Consider the following 16,784-nt stretch of genomic DNA (forward strand, 5'->3'; position numbering starts at 1 on the left):
ACTCTAGGGGGGGCGGGAGACGAAATTGCGCCATACAACTGATCGGCGGCTGTAAAAACGAGCGGGTCTTTCCTGCCCGTGCATGCGCGCTAGGGGGGCGCGCGCAAGCAGGAAAAAAATGCCATCTGGAGACGGCAACCCGCTGATGCGTGTCCGCCGTCCGTCCGTTTTTCCTTAGCGGGCGAACAGCAAGAGGTTAAAGAAGAACTGCGGGAAATGTCTTCCTAGCTTTTGCAGTAGGCCATCCCCGCAGTACAAGGGTTAAGTACTCGTTTTGGTCTACAGGGAAAATAACAGTTATAGTCTCCTGATCCACAGAGCTGGCTTGTTCTTAGACCGGTCCCCGGAGCCTCTCTTCTCCTCCACTGCAGCGGTCTAAGGTCCCGGAGTCGTCACATCTTGTATACTATGTATAGGACAATGCTGAGGGACACTCCATTGCTGCGGAAGAGGAGACAGGCTGGAGGGAGCACTGTCACAACTGGCCAGCTCCGAAGATCAGGCGAGTATAACATTATTTTCCTACCTAGACCAAAACGAGCACTTAACGCTTGCAGTGCCGAGGTTGTCCCGCTGCAACGGTTAAGAATAATTTTCCCCAGAGTTCTGCATTATAGATGCTACTTAAACCCGCTTGGTGTCTACATTGAGGCCCAGATGGGTGACTTTGTAGCAGTGATTAATGGCTCCTACAAAACGCTACTACCAGTGATTAACAATAACTTGCAGCTAGGAACATAAATTGCTGTAGTCACTGGCGATTTGCAGCTAAGAAGTGATTTTTCAGTGCTACAGCATTGGGTTGGTAACTTCTGCCTCTCCCTCAGCGACATATAGTATGTGAATGAAGAGATAGGGTCGGTTCCAATCCTAAAACCTGTCAGAGAAAGTGTTAAAGCTCAACAATGGACTCACAGGAAGTGGGCTAAATGACATTTACTCAGGAGAGGTCTGGCTCTATATCAGGGAGTGGGTAGGTTCGCCGGAGAGAACACCGGAGGTAGGGTCAGTATTTTCAGGACTTTAAAGCATAACTCGGGGCAAAACAGTTCTTTACCCTTGCACCCGAATCGTGGATCTGGCCCGCTGTTACAGCACTCCCTCCAACCTGCAGCAATGGAATGTCCCTCGGTGTCCTAACGTCCTATATCCTATGTATAGACCATGATGACTCACAGGGCCTTAATATCGCTGCAGCGGAGGGGGAAGAGAGGCTCCAGGGACCAGTCTAAGAGCAAACCGACTCCGAGTATAAGGCGAGTATAACTTTTTTATTTTAGCCCCTGGACAAAAACGAGCACTTAACTTTTGCAGTGTGGGGGTAGCCCCATTGAAAGGGTTAAGAACAGTTTGGCCCAGAGTTCTGCTTTAAAGAGAACCTGTCCTCTTGCTTTCCCCCCATTAAACATCACAAAAGGTTCTTTTACTTATTTTTTTGTCATCTTCTATTGCCCCTTATGACCCTTCCTTTCAAGTAGGGCAAAGCTCTTTAAAAACACTGCTGGGATTTTATAACATTAGCAACATCCAACTTGAACCTCCCTAAGTGCGCTTATCATTTTGTTGGTGTATTTTCAGTGAGAAGATGCGCTTGGCTGAATTCACAAAAAGAGCAGTGCCGGTCTGCAGGCAGAAACAGCACACAGATGGGGAACGTGGGCTTTGCATGTTAAACCGACAACTGATCGATTCAGCCCACTCCCGATCATGCAGCAGCAGTGGCCTTAAGGCAATCCTTAACAAAGATCGGGAATGGAGAAGGAGGAGTGGGCATATTTCAATACTTCCAGGAAGTGTCATTTTTTGGTTCTTTAGAGTGTGTCTGCAAACACTTTTTTTTTAAAAACCAAAAAAGGGATGAGATTGTGGCATCAGAGATTATTGATCTAATCATCGGAGATTATTGATCTAATCATCAGAGATTGTTGATCCAGGGAATATCCGATTGCCTTATGGGATCAGGAAGGAATTTTTTTCCCCCTGTTGGAAATGTAACTATGATGAATAGTAAGTCGATTTATTACACTGTGCCGTTATGTACTAGTTTTAAAACTCTGCGGTGGTACCAGGGACTCTTCAGATAAAAGCAAAAAAAAACGAATTTAAAAACCTAATTTAGCGAAAAAGAAAATAAATCTTAAGTCTCTAGCAGACATTAAACCCAGACTGGAAAGTAAATGCCTGGTGCAAGGGGAGAAGCAATTCTTCTCTGTGGCTATCTGCCTATTGGCAGGAAATATATACCCTAGAAATAATACTGTGCCCACAAGGGCTGATAATGTGCAGTTGTTGCCCATAACGTCCAATCAGGCTTCATCTTTCAGAACAAAGAATTTATTTGGCAGCTACAGCCAACAACTGCACTATTGTTCCAGGTTTCTTTCCTCCAGGTTTTATAAACTGTTCCCTTTGTCTTGAGTCTGAATGCAGAGCGCTCTATATCCAGCAGGTGGTGCTGTGAGATTACAGACCGACACGGTTGTGGAAGAGCAAAAAGACAGGCAACAGGTATAATCAGCGAGCGGTTTCTTCTGCCCATCACTACCGAGTTGGCTTTCCTATATGACACTCACCAGATACAATGTTGCTGGTGATGATTTTCCCTCCCAGTGTTGCCAGAGACTTTGGCACAACAGTGATGATACTTCCGCTGGTTGTCTTTACATAGGTGGCCCCGGGAGTAGCCGCCATACGAGCACTGAGTGCAGAGCTGAGAGCTGGCCGTGTGTATGTGGCTTGGGTCCCTAAGGAACAACAAAAAGGAGGGATTATTGCAAAAGCATAGAAAGTTTAAAAGATGCAATATTTAAATTTTGATGAAAATATATACACACATTATATATATCTATCTATCTAGATAGATCTATATCTATATATAATGCACCGATGTCGATACATAGTATTTGGGCGAGGACTCGTACTCGCCAAATGCTCCGATACTTACCTCCATTACCAGAACTTCCAGTCAGTAGGATATCTCCCTCTGACCGGCAGTGCCGAGGGAGCATAGAGCCGGCATCCTTTCCAATACAATTGTATAGCGCCAACAGTTTACATTAGGGATGCACCGATACCGTTTTAAGAGTATCAAATAGGAGTACCGATATTTTTTTTCCTGTACTCACCGATACAGAGTACAGATACCGGTGCCGTGTGCCCCAATTATCAGAAAGCTGGGTAGCTGTTCATGACCCGTCGCCCGCCTTACTAATTGCCTGTGAAGCCGGTCTGCTAGCGAAAGAACACCGGCTTCACTTCCTGAGACTGCCTGGCTTCCTGACCAATCAGGAAGCCGGGCAGCGGGTCATGATGTGCCCTCCGGTTTCCTGATTGGTCAGGAAGCCAGGCTGCCTATGAACAAATGTAGCCGGCTTCCTAGCCAATCGAGAAGCCAGGAGGTGGGTCATGAAGTGCCGCCCGGTTTCCTGATTGGCTAGGAACCCGGCTTCACTTGTTGGTAACAGCCTGGCTTCCTGACCAATCAGGAAGCTGGGTGGCACGTCATGACTCGCCGCCCAGCTTCCTGATTGTTCCTTCCTGTTTTTTCGCTAGAACACCAGCTTCAAAGGCAATGCCGCCTGACTTCCTGATAATCTGGGCACACGGCAGCGGAAAAGAAAATACCGGTACGCGTACTCGATACCAAGAAACCGGTATCGGTGCATCCCTAATATATATACATAAATAAAAACACAAACAGTCAAAAAAAAAAAAAAGTGTCAGCTACTCCCATTAAAGGAGACACCCTCCCCGCACCGATCCGCCAGCGCCAACTGGCAGAACGGACGGGGGAGGAGGCGTGTACAGCTGGCTCTGCCTCTAGATAGGCAGAGCCAGCTGTCACTCACGCAGCTGGGCGGATTTCGGCATCGATGTCGGGATCCGCTCCGGCGTCTCAGTATACCGCGAGCTGTATACTGAGCCTAGGGTGACGGGAGGACGCTGGTTTGTGTCATCCCGTTACCCTAAGGAGAACTATGGGGAAAAGCACTGACCCCATAGTTCTCCTTTAATAACAGAAAATTATGTTGCATACATTTGCAAATACATGCTGGTACTACTCTTCCATGTCAAGGCACCTCTGATAAGTGCATTCCCTAACCCAAAACTATCCAAGTATCTGACTATGGTGAATATGTAGCCATGCACAAAAAGGAAGCATGCTCACCTGGAGGCAGCCCTTTCCTTATGATACAGCAGCAACAACTAGATAGTTTACAGTTAGGGACCACACTTAAAAGGTGTGGCTTCCATGTTTATTTGCACAGAATTAACTGTATGGGAACAATATCTCTCAACACTTCCCATATATACGCAGTGATGACTGATGTGAATTCTGATATCCAGCACCTAATCCTTGTGCCTGTGCTAGAAATGCAGGATAGTCACACAGAACTCTTACCGCTTGGGGTGGTGACGAGTTTAGTTGTCATTATGGCCCCATTACTGCTGACGACCATGATGGGGGTATTGCTGCCACTAGTCAGGGCGGCGGACACTGGTTTGGGTAGGATCTTACTGGGCTGAACTTGCTGTGTGATGATTTTAACACCTGCAAAACAGGAAAAAGCTAAATAAAAAAAGAAAAAAGAAAAAAAAAAGAAAAAAATGATATTCAACACTCTTATGCAAAATTCGTCAGAATTATTAACGCTGCATATTAATTGCTGCAAAATTTGGCAGTGAGCATCCACATCCACAAAAGAACTCCGGACTGTTGCCATTTAATGCACATGACGTGTACTCACCAGATTCCTGCTTTATCTGTATAGTGGGCTTGATCCCCGGTGGAATCTGAGGAGGTGGAGTGGGAGCTGGATGGGTAATAGTAGACGGCTGCGACAGCGGAGAAGCTTGTGGCGGTATTTGATGGATATGATGTTTGAGCGACTGCTGGTAATGCTTCGGGAACTGTGCCAGGATCTGGCCAGGGGAAGTGATCAAACTCTTAGGGGAAGGTAGTCTATTGGAGGGCACTTTCACCATGGATGTCGAGCCACCTGGATAAAACGATAAAAGGACGGTCAACAAAAATTAACTCCAAAGAAACGCGACGGCATTTATGCCTACCTTGGTTATTAAGTGAACTTTAGTCCATGCTTTGGCACCAGGACAAATAAGTTTATGGCAGTTAAACTATATTATTACATCAGTGAAAAGAATTAATGTTTAAATGAGCACCTGTCAAGGCGGCCATGACACCTCACAGCTCGAACAGGCAGGTCATTTGGTGCAGGGCTGCAGAAGTGCTTCCTATCCCGGAACTAACACCTTCTTCTCGAACAGGGGTGGGCAACGGCAGCCCTCCAGCTGTGCTTTAACTACAAATCCCAACTTGCCTCTGGGAGTCATGCCTGTAACGGTCGGCCTTACTGAGTAAGTATAATAGGGATGCACCGATACCAGTTTTTCAGGATCGAGTACTGATATTTGTTTTTCGGTACTCGCCGATAACGATCCTGGTGCCTTGAGCCCCAATTATCAGGAAGTCGGGAGGCGGATCATGACCCATCGCCCGGCTTCCCGATTGCCTGTGAAGCCAGTGTTCAAGCGAAAGAACACTGGCTTCAGAAGCTGCCTGGATAATCAGGAATCCGGGCGGCGAGTCATGAGGTGCCGTCTGGCTTCCCGATTGGATAGGAAGCCAGGCTGCCTAGCAACAAGTGAAGCCGGCTTCCTAGCCAACCAGGAAGCAGGGCGGCACGTCATGACCTGCCTCCCTGATTGGATAGGAAGCTGGCTTTACTTGTTTCTAGGCAGCGTGGCTTCCTGACCAATCAGGAAGGCGGGACGCGGGTCATGACGTGCCACCCGGCTTCCTGATTGGCTAAGAAGCCAGCTGCACTTGTTGGTAAGCAGCCTGGCTTCCTAAACAATCAGGAAGCCGGGAGGAGGCTCATAACCCACCGCCCGGCTTCGTGATTGGAAAGGCAGCCGGCTCCTTGATCCCTTGGCACTGCCGGTCAGAGGGGGAAGTTCTGGTATCGGAGGTAAGTATCGAAGCATTTGGACGAGTACGAGTACTCACCCAAATACTAGGTATTGACACTGATACTAGTAATCGGTGCACCCCTATAGTATAATCCAAGCATGCAGAAGAGTGATGAATGGTATCAAGGCATGTACACAAAAAAGGACAGGGGTGAGAGGTCTAGGACGCTACACACAGAGCAGATGAGAGGCCAAAGAAATTGCTCACAGATGGCTGAAAGGTCTGAGGAGCAGTACACAGATGAGTGAGAGGTTCAGCACACAGAAGAGAGCAGTAGTAGGCTTTAGAGCCGACAAGGAGAGGTGAAGAATGAGTAGCCAGAGCAAATGTGCTCAGTGAAAAGGGAATGAAAAGGGAATGAAAAGGGGGTGAAAAGTCTGAGAAGCTGCGCACAGAGGAGATGGATGAGAAGATCTAAAGAGTTGTATACAGAGTTGACAGGTGAGATGATCTGAGCTGCACATAGAAGGCAGAGGTGAGATGGTCTGAGGAGCTGAACGCAGAGAAAAAGGGTGAAAGGAAAACACATGCAGAAGTCCCAGGAAGCATTTTAATGTATTTGTTTTTAATATTACTTTTTTATTTTGTAGATCTCATTGAGCTGCTCATTTGAGAAATCAAAAACAATCAACATAAAAACCTCAGATCTCAGTATGTGGAACTCTTGTCTACATAGGTTTTACTTACCTTGTGCTATTGTGGACATGACCAGGGACGGTGTTGAAGAGACGACAGAGGTGACAGCAATACTCCCTGGAGGCAGAGAAGGGGATGGCGCATTGGTGGTGGTACTGCTAATGGCGGAGGACTGGGCAGAGCCAACGACCATTGGCGGCTTCTGGGTGGTTGACGTGATGACAGATGTGGGTACCAATTTAGCGACCGCAGCGTAGTTGTGGGACTTCGATAAAATGTTTGGGACGAATGTAGAACTTGGAGATGTTGTTACAATTATTACCTGTTAAGAAAAAGTGGAAGAAAGGAAAAAAAAAACAAAACAGTATATTAGCCATTGATATAATGTATCTCCACTCTGGAAGCCCTGCCAGCTACTGCCGGAGATGTTTACCTTCTGGGTAGAGGTGTTTGTGGTCTGGGTGGTGGGTTTGGTAAAAGTGATCTTCACCGGTGACATATGTGGTGGCAGGGAGTTGGCGATGCTCTGCATGATGTTACTCATTTTGGGGCTCCCGGAGACCGGAACTGTAATGGTTTTCGAGACCGGCGTTGTAGGCTTGGGGACATCTTTCAGGACCACGGGGGACGAGCTGCTGGAGTTTGTGCGGCGGCGTTTGCGAGGCTTCTCGTCATCATCTGAGCAGTTGACACCTGAAGGGGAAATGGTAATTCATATAAAAAAAAAATGTCATGAATCAAAACAAACTGTGGTCAGGCTCTGATTAAAAGGGACAGAAAACTCCGGAGTCAAATCTTAAAAATGGATTCAAGTACCTTAACTATGAACAAGAATGTATCTTATTTGTGTATCACTCGGCTGTAGATCCTCAAATCATCTCTGTATCGTTGCCGACACTGTCCTTCCTTCTGGAGGTCGGCTACTTTTGTTCCCTATGGTCCCTGTGTGTGTTTTGTAAAGTAGTCACCGCTCCAAGCTCGCTCCCATGGTGGACTACAATCTCAATACAAATTAGTAAAATAAGCATGAGATTGTAGTCCATCCCAGGAGCGAGCTTGGAGCGGTGACTACTTTACAACACACACACGGACCATGGCGAAAAAACATAGTCAACTGATCAATAACTTAAACAGGCGATAGCTGCCGCTTTTAAACACCAGATTAAGAATTCCTGCTGCAGGAAAAAAGCAAGTTCCTGATGCAGGAGTCCCTAATCGCACCTAAACTTACAGGTGTGAATGGGGCCTTATTGTGTGTGTATATATTAGTGTGTATTTCTGAGAGGATCTGAAAAAAAGAATTGTTGCTCTACATAAAGACGGCCTAGGCCAGTGGTGGCGAACCTATGGCACGCGGGGCCCTTTCTGCTGGCACATGAGCCCAGGTTCAGGGACCACCAATTGAAATAGATCCGACTGACCCGGATCACCTTGGTACGCGATTCGGGCCAGTCACAATCAGGCAGCGGCGGCCTCTAAACAGGCAGGTTAGACGGCTGCTTCCTCCTCGCTAGGACCCCTGGAGGCCCCCGCGAGCGGCCGTCTAATCTGCCTGTTTAGAGGCCGCCGTCTGATTGTGACCGGCCCGACGACAGAGGCGATCTGGGACGTTCGGATCCCCCGTGAGAGCCGCACAGCCTTCCCCTATCCTGACAGCTGTACAAGCCCCCTGCAGGACCCTTTTTCCCGCAGATGTCACGCAATTTTTTTTGATTTTTGCATGCAGCCCGACGGTGAAGGTCGCTCAATCGTCATTGGAACGTCGCCCGAACAGACGCGCTATACTGGCCACGCGGAAATCCGCCCAGGTGAGTGTCGCTCAGTGTGACTGGGGCCTTAATGTTTGAATATGCGGGTTTCTCTATTTTGCCTAAGGCAGTGATGTTGAACGTTGCACCCAAACTGCAATACAATACTAAACTTATTTTCAGCGCTGGCACTTTGAGATAAATAAATTGATTTTGCGTCGCAGTTTGGGCACTCGGGTTCAAAAAGGTTCGCCATCACTGGCCTAGGCTATAAGAAGATTTCCAAGACCTTAAAACTAAGCTGCAGCACGGTGGCCAAGACCATACATCGGTTCAACAGGACAGGTTCCACCCAGAACAGGCCTCGCCATGGTTGAGTGCACGTGCTCAGCGTCATATCCAGAGGTTTTCTTTGGGAAACAGACATATAAGTGCTGCCAGCATTGCTGCAGAGGTTGAAGGGGGGGGAGGGGGTCAGCCTGTCAGTGCTCAGACCATACACCGCACACTGCATCAAATTGGTCTGCATGGCTGTCGTCCCAGAAGGAAGCCTCATCTAAAGATGATGCACAAGAAAGCCCGCTAGCAGACTAAGGACATGGATTACTGGAACCATGTCCTGTGGTCTGATGAGACCAAGATAAACTTATTTGGTTCAGATGTGTGCAAAGCATGTGTGGCGGCAACCAGGTGAGGAGTACAAAGACAAGTGTGTCTTGCCTACAGTCAAGCATGGTAGTGGGAGTGTCATGGTCTGGGGCTGCATGAGTGCTGCCGGCAATGGGGAGCTACAGTTCATTGAGGGAACCATGAATGCCAACATGTACTGTGACATACTGAAGCAGAGCATGATCCCCCTCCCTTCAGAGACGGGGCCGCAGGGCAGTATTCCAACATGATAACAACCCCAAATACACCTCCAAGGCGACCACTGCCTTGCTAAAGAAGCTGAGGGTAAGGCCCCGTTCACACTTAGCGATTTATCGCGCGGTAATTCCCGCGATATCGCTCTCCAATGCTTCTCAATGGGGCAAAGGGTCCTGCTGTCGCGGGTCGTGCGTCGCTACAGCAGGACCCTTTTTGGAGCGGATTTAGCCGCGATTCAAGCTTGCTCAATGCAAGCATTTGTGCGATATCGCGCGACAAATCGCGCAAAATGCAAATTGCGCAGTGTGAATGGGGCCTAAAGGTGATGGACTGGCCAAGCATGTCTCCAGACCTAAACCCTATTGAGCATCTATGGGGCATCCTCAAACGGAAGGTGGAGGAGCGCAAGGTCTCTAACATCCACCAGCTCCCTGATGTCGTCATGGAAGACTGGAAGAGAACTCAAGTGGCAACCTGTGCAGCTCTGGTGAACTCCATGCCCAAGAGGGTTAAGGCAGTGCTGGAAAATCATGGTGGCCACACAAAATATTGACACTTTGGGCCCAATTGGGACATTTTTCACTTAGGGGTGTACTCACTTTTGTTGCCAGCGGTTTAGACATTAATGGCTGTGTGTTGAGTTATTTTGAGGGGACAGTAAATGTACACTGATATACAAGCTGTACACTCACTACTTTACATTGTAGCAAAGTGTCATTTCTTCCGTGTCGTCACATGAAACAATATCATCAAATATTTACAATAATGTGAGGGGTGTACTCACTTCTGTGAGAGAGAGATACCGAGATACATACACATACATACATACATACATACATACATACATATATTCTACCCACAAAAACCCACCCAAGCCTTCACTTACTTTTCACATAGACTGTGCTGCCGCTGGGAAGGACTACCACGTTGGAGGCTGGACTTGCAGGCCGGGGAGACTTGACAGTGGCCACACTTCCACTGGGGACTGGGGTGGATGTGGGAGTTGATGTTGTACTTGTGTATGAATAACACACGACCACTACAGAGAGAAGCACAACAGAAGCTGGTTATCATTTGAGGCCTTCACCCACTAAACTGATATTTCCACTGCAATACCATTTCATTATTAGGCAGCAGCAGAGTGATGTTGCGCATTCGCCATCCACAAAAGTTCGAATTCAGGACGATACCATTTACTGGATCTACTAAACTGAAGAAGAGGCCGGCGTGCTTGGAAAGCTTAAAATACATTCTATTTAGTTGGCCAATAAATGGTATCCCACGAAATCTTAAATAAAAGGCAAACCACTAAATACAAAAGATAAAATACATATTCGAGTGCCAGTTTACCTGCCAGGATTTGTATGTTTGTCCATCCAATTCTCAGATGTATACAGCTCTGCCACACAACACGGCCCTGTCTTTCAGGGCACGAAACCTGATTGTTCTCTGCTGCAGTTCAGTAGCGCTCACAGGTCTTGTCCCTCCCCTAGTCTGTGACTAGACAGTGAAAGGTAAAGCAGCTGATGGATGAGCTCATCTGCCACTCTGCTCTCTCCTATCAGCATGCCCCTCGCACTGCAGCACAACTGATTGGCTCCTTGTGCTACTTCGACCTTAGCACTGCTGTGCAGGGACAGCAGGAAGGAATACAATGGTGTCATCTCTCCACCCTTAGACTACTGAACGAACAATGAAAGAGCAGCAGGAGACATCTCTCTGCTTTCCTCTCCAATCAGCATATTCTTTGTCACCATATATGCATGGAGCACAGCTGATTGCATCCCACTACTGGCCCTGCATTACTCAGTCTGAGTGTTCTTGTACGGGGTATTCGAGAGGTTGCTACTAGGGATGCACCGAGTACTCGCCCAAATGCTCCGAGGCCTACCCCGATACTTGAGCATCCGGTATCAGGAAGCCGGGCAGCGTGTCATGACACGCTGATTGGCCGGAGAGCCGGCTCCATGCTCTCTCGTCACTCGTGACGCGGGAGCATGGAGCCGACTTCTCGGCCAATCTGGAAGCCGGGCAGCGTGTCATGGCTTCCTGATTCGTCGGAAAGCTGGCCAATCAGGAAGTCGGACGGCGAGTCATTACCCGCAAAAGCTGAGGATCCCAAATCTTGCAGAGGTTTTTCATGCTGCTATTAAGTATAAGGGAGGGGATCCAGATACATTGAGATTTTTACTACAAGTTCCACTTTTCTTCTTTTTTTTTTTACAAGGTCCACTTTAGAAAGCTTTAAGTTATGGAAAGCAACATTTGGCTTTTTGATTTTAAGGTGCATGTTACTGGAAAAAAAAAATAATACCTGGCGATCCTGCCAGTTCTCCATGTTTCTTTTTTATTCTGACCAGGAAGCAGATCCATGCTGGCGTGGTCAGTTTGTGTCCTTGCGTTTCCGCTTTGGAAATCTAGGATGCCGTGCTGAGGCGTCTCCCATAGTCAGTTCAGCTGCCCCCCCTATTCTTGCTGGGTAGAAAATGATCAGCCAAACAATGACTGCAGCGAGACGCAGTCACTATTCAGGCCTTCAGACAGCTGCAGGTGCCAGCTGTCTGAATACAATAGCCAGGGATATTCCTCCATCCACACTGTTTAGCAAGGATAGGGAAAATCGAGTAATTTCTCTTGTATGGTTAGCTTTACTCTGATTTCGCTGCACATTGTGACCTTGCTGCACCAATTCAAATAAAGTCTGTCTCAATTTCATGCTGGATGACATCTAGAATCATCTAGCACTTTCCTCCCCAACTTGGTTGTCCCTGGCCCCGCCCCTTTCATTCATTTGATGTTAGTTCTTTCATTACATGTGAATGTTACCCAGGGTATGCATGGAAAAGCAGTCTGTTTAGGAGCACCCACTACTCCAGACTGGCATCGAGTTATAAAGCCATTTTAATATTTGCATACCTCCACCCAAAAGCCAGCCCACTGCTTGAATCAGAGCAGAGGGCTCTTGAGGAGTACCGAGGCAGGGTGCTGTGATGGTTGCAGGAAGCCATGCACAGCATGCTGCCGGGCCCCTACCCCCAGCCATAATCTGCCTGCATTGCACAGAGACCCAGTGATGATGTCACTGGGACTAATATAAGGTATGTAATGAAAATAGATAGGTTTCTATTCTATTTTAGGTCATCCCTCTGCTCTCTCCTCCAATAAGCAAGCTCACCACAAGGTGCCTGCCCTTGTGGGGTTTACAGTAGTGGTTTAACCTGTAACAACAGCCCCTTTGTCATCTAGTCATCTGGGGGTAAAATTCCAGCTGTTGTGCAGAAAATGATCAGAATTTAATATACTGTTATATATATTACAATTATTATTAGGGATGCACAGATACCAGTATTTGTGGGAGTACTCGTACTCGCCCAAATGCTCCGATACCTTCACTGATACCGGAACTCCCGCTCAGAGGGAGATTTTCCTCAGACCGGCAGTGCCACAAGGGAACATGGAGCCAATCAGGAAACCGGGCAGCGGGAAATTACTTGTCGCCCAGCTTTCTGATTGGCCGGCTTGATGCTGATTGGTGCGGAAGACGGTCATGACCTGCCGCCCAGCTTCCAGACTGGTCCGGAAGCCGACTCCATGCTGACTGGCTGGGAATCTAGCTTCCTGGGCAAACAGCCTGGAGCTGGCTTCCAGGCCAATCAGGAAGCTGGGCAATGACCCACCTCTGGGCTTCCCGAGGGGCCGGGTAGCCAGCTCCATTCCGATGGACCGGGAAGCCGGCTTTCCTGCCAACCAACGTTGAGCCAACCAAACAGCATGGTATCGGCGAGTACCGAAAGATAAATATCAGTACTCGATACCAAAAAAGCGGCATCAGTGCTTCACTAATTATATGAATATAATAAATTCACAGTAAAAAGCAAAACAAAAACCCAGCAATGTGAATATAAATGGAGGTTTCCCATTTGTCCAAGTCTTACTTGTGAGCGATGGTGGTGAGGCGCTCATCGTTCACTGCTCTTCGCACTTCGGCGCGGTGGCGCTCTGTAGAAATACTAAAGACAAATATAAAATGTTATACTGTCAGTTTGAAGAGGATTAGACAATATAAAAGCACAAGAATGCAAAGCTACAACGAACCCCGATAATATAATACTTCACTGATCTGTTACACATCAGTAGGACTTTTCCCTTTACTAGGGAAGTTCAGATACCAAGTACCGCACTCAGTACAGATACTTTTCCAGCTCCAAGACCAGACTAGAGAAATATTCAAAAATTAGGAGGCAGCTGTCATTTGTAAGGAGCACACGGAGCTCCCGGGATTTCTACATCTCTGTTATAATGTATGATTTTTTTTTTGTATAAATATAAATAAAGGGATGCACCGATACCAGTACTGATACTTGTCCAAGTACTCACAGACACAAGTACTGAAACATTGTTTATTGTCATGTGACAGTTTTTCTAAAACAATACAGACTAATGATTTCAGGACAGTGGTGGAGCGCCAGAGCCCGGTCCCAGCTGCAACCGCTGCAACCCTGGTAGTTCTCATGAAAATGCCAAGTATCGGCACTGGTATCGGTACATCCCTACTTTATATCTCAGTCAGGCTTTTTTACTACTATGCCCCCAATGGGGAACTTTCCCATCACCTGCTCTTCCAGTGACAACAATGTCACCAGGACAGGAAGTGAGAGGTTATACCTCCAGCAGGGTCAGTTACAACCACCTTAGTACAGGAGCAATTTTTCATTTTGCAAGCACGTTAAAATCCAAATTTTTGGATAGAAAGTTACTTGAAACCCCCAAACAATGAGATATTTTCTGAAAGCAGAGGCCCTGTAGAATAAAAAAATGGTAGCTGCATTCTTTTTAATGTTGCACGTTATTTGTGCAATTGTTTATTAGGGGGGGGGAAACATGAGTTGATTACCTGATAACTCTGTTTCCAGGAATCTTCCAGGACAGTCATAAAATTAATTTTAACGCACACAAACACAATATAAAAATCATTTTGTTGGTCAAATATAAAAGACGGGGTCACGTCAGGTAAATAGATACCAAACATGTCAAGCGTTAAAATTGCGGGCGTCCGTGCAATGGTGAAAAACTATGGAACTTAAAATTGACCGTAGGCGATGCTCTAAAAGCTTTTAATGCTCATCACTTTAGATTTAACAGTGAATTATGGTCCCAGAATTATTGCTTTCATTCCAATGTTCACAGTGATAGCCAACATGTCTGACAAAAGCGTCATTTACGTACACGTGCATGCCCTATGCCACGCATTTATTCGCATGTAGATAGCAGGGAGGTGTCACTTAACATTATTGCTATCACAAAGGGGCTAACAAGCTCCGATGTGGTAGCATTTGGAGGCGACAGGTTCTCTTTATGGAGACATTTGGAGTCTATTAGACCACTGATGTCTCTCCTGCCCTCCAATACAGACGATCAAGCACAGGATTGTTCTTGATCACCTGTGCAACCGCAACTTCAGGCAGTTCTGAAACAGCGCTCCCTGCTTCACCAATCACAAAGCAGATCAGGGAATGGACATTCCTTGGCCTGCTCTCCATACAGACACTGATTGCAGTGGTCCTGGGCAGCCACCCAGTTCACATGTACTTAACAAGCATCGCCTGCTGAAAAAGACAATACCAAGATCATGGCTACTGCAGCAAAGACTTCAAGATGAGGACCTATATGTATGTCTGGCGGTCCTAAAGAGGTTGAATGCTGCACATTAAGCCCCCCCCCCCCCCCCCCCCCCCGCCCCTCTCTCACCCACACACTCATTTTGCCACATGACAGACATCCTGATATAGAAGCACTTCTAATTTTGCCTCTAAATCACCTGATGATACAATTTTCCTTGACCCCCTTTAATAGTAATGGAACCCTACCTCAAGACTTTGGAGAGTTCTCCCAGAAGGTCCTTCTTCTCTTTGCTGAGATCGCCCTGTGCACGGAGGGCGCTAATAACACCCGCATACGCCTCCAGCTCTGGCAAAACAAAAATCAATATCAACTGAATAAAACAAAACATAAATCAATGTTGTATATATCACATCGCCTTACACATTAAAAAGACTCAACTGTGCCACATTGAAGCTTCCTGTGTCACCTCCCTGCTCCCTGCGAGAAGACACAGGAAAAACCAACTCCAGCCTCAGGCCCCCTATAATAAATACAGCGTAACCTTAAAAAGGAGAACTATGGGGTTAGGGCTTTTCCCAATAGTTCTCCTTAGGGTAACGGGAGGACGCAAACTAGCGTCCTCCCGTGTCCCAAAGCTCAGTATATAGGGAGCTACAGCTCCCGGTATACTGAGACCACACAGCCGGGATGGATCCCGACATTACTGTCGAGATCCACCCAGCTGCGTGACTGACAGCTGGCTCTGCCTATCAAGAGGCAGAGCCAGCTGTACCCGCCCACTCCCCCGTCCGTTCCGCCAGTCAGCGCTGGAGGATCGGACAGGGGAGGCGGGAATCCCTGCAGGGAGCTGTGAGTGACAGTCACGGCTCTCTGCAGGGATAGATAGAGAAGTGAGCGAGCGCCGGTATGTGTTCGCTCACTTCCCGATATATTGAGCCGACCTGTGACAATTTCATTGACACAGGTCGGCTAGAACTATGAGGCTGAGTGATTTTACCTGTGTACCTGTGTAACCGGCACTTCAGCAGGAGTAAAGCGCAGCTTGAATCCTGAGCTGTCCCCCACAGTACCTCTTCTTCGCCACAAGATGTCCTCAGTCTACTGTGCTGACTGACAACCAGTCACTCAACCTGGAAGCCTGTCAGTGCCAGGCACCATGGGCCCTCTCCTTGAGCACAGCACCCATCATTAACCACGTGTGGACCGGCCAATGTATTAAAATGGCACATTTTTCCAGGAGGAAGTACCCGTACACCCTTTTCCTGTGAACGCATGTGTGCGTGGGGCCATGGCCGCTGCTCCCTCGGTCATTAAACAGCAGAGAACAGCGACTTTAGACACAGAGCCCATCAGACAAGCTCTGCGTCCTGTGATCGCTGGGACTGGTTATCACATGGCAATGTTTACATCCTTCCCCTTACATTGGAGGCAGGGGAGAGAATAGATGTCCTCCATGCATTGCGTCCTAGAGTAAAAACAAGCTGCAGCAGCAGGAATAAAAAGTTTCAAACCATTTTAACGCCCCCCTCCACCTCATGTTAGATCCATTCTCTCTATGCACTGACCTGTATATTAACCTTTTCACCTCCTTTATCCTGCACATCTATACATTAAGACCTTCATCTCCATCCTGCCACTGTATGTGACTTGTACATTAACCCCTTCACCCCCTCCATTCTCTGTCTATAACCTGTACATTTATTGTATCCTGTGCACTATTACCACGCTCCAGGTTTTATACCCCTCAATACCAGCATGTATCTTCATTTCCCCCCCCAAAAAAAGTCTGATCACCTTGAAGTGTCTACTTTCCAAAAATGGGTCATTTGGGGGGGTTTTCATGCTGTCCTGGCATTTTTATTTGCTATGATTTAGAAATGAAAGCCAGAGAAGTACACTTTATTTATATATATATATAT

The 16,784-nt window shown here is 47.3% G+C and overlaps 1 protein-coding gene across 1 annotated transcript in view; it reads right to left on the minus strand.

The window, feature by feature from the left end:
- EMSY (EMSY, BRCA2 interacting transcriptional repressor) overlaps positions 1–16,784 on the minus strand; it is a 54,029-nt gene that overhangs the window by 35,772 nt on the left and 1,473 nt on the right. Inside the window, 9 exon segments of the mRNA XM_018563311.1 lie at positions 2,574–2,744; positions 4,403–4,552; positions 4,749–5,000; positions 6,680–6,950; positions 7,062–7,321; positions 10,130–10,282; positions 12,735–12,904; positions 13,131–13,253; positions 15,111–15,210. Of these exon segments, the coding sequence (XP_018418813.1) occupies positions 2,574–2,744; positions 4,403–4,552; positions 4,749–5,000; positions 6,680–6,950; positions 7,062–7,321; positions 10,130–10,282; positions 12,735–12,904; positions 13,131–13,253; positions 15,111–15,210 (1,650 nt within the window).

Source organism: Nanorana parkeri, unplaced genomic scaffold, assembly GCF_000935625.1.
Source record: "Nanorana parkeri isolate BGI_ZX_2015 unplaced genomic scaffold, ASM93562v1 scaffold652, whole genome shotgun sequence".
Classification (NCBI taxonomy): Eukaryota; Metazoa; Chordata; class Amphibia; order Anura; family Dicroglossidae; genus Nanorana; species Nanorana parkeri.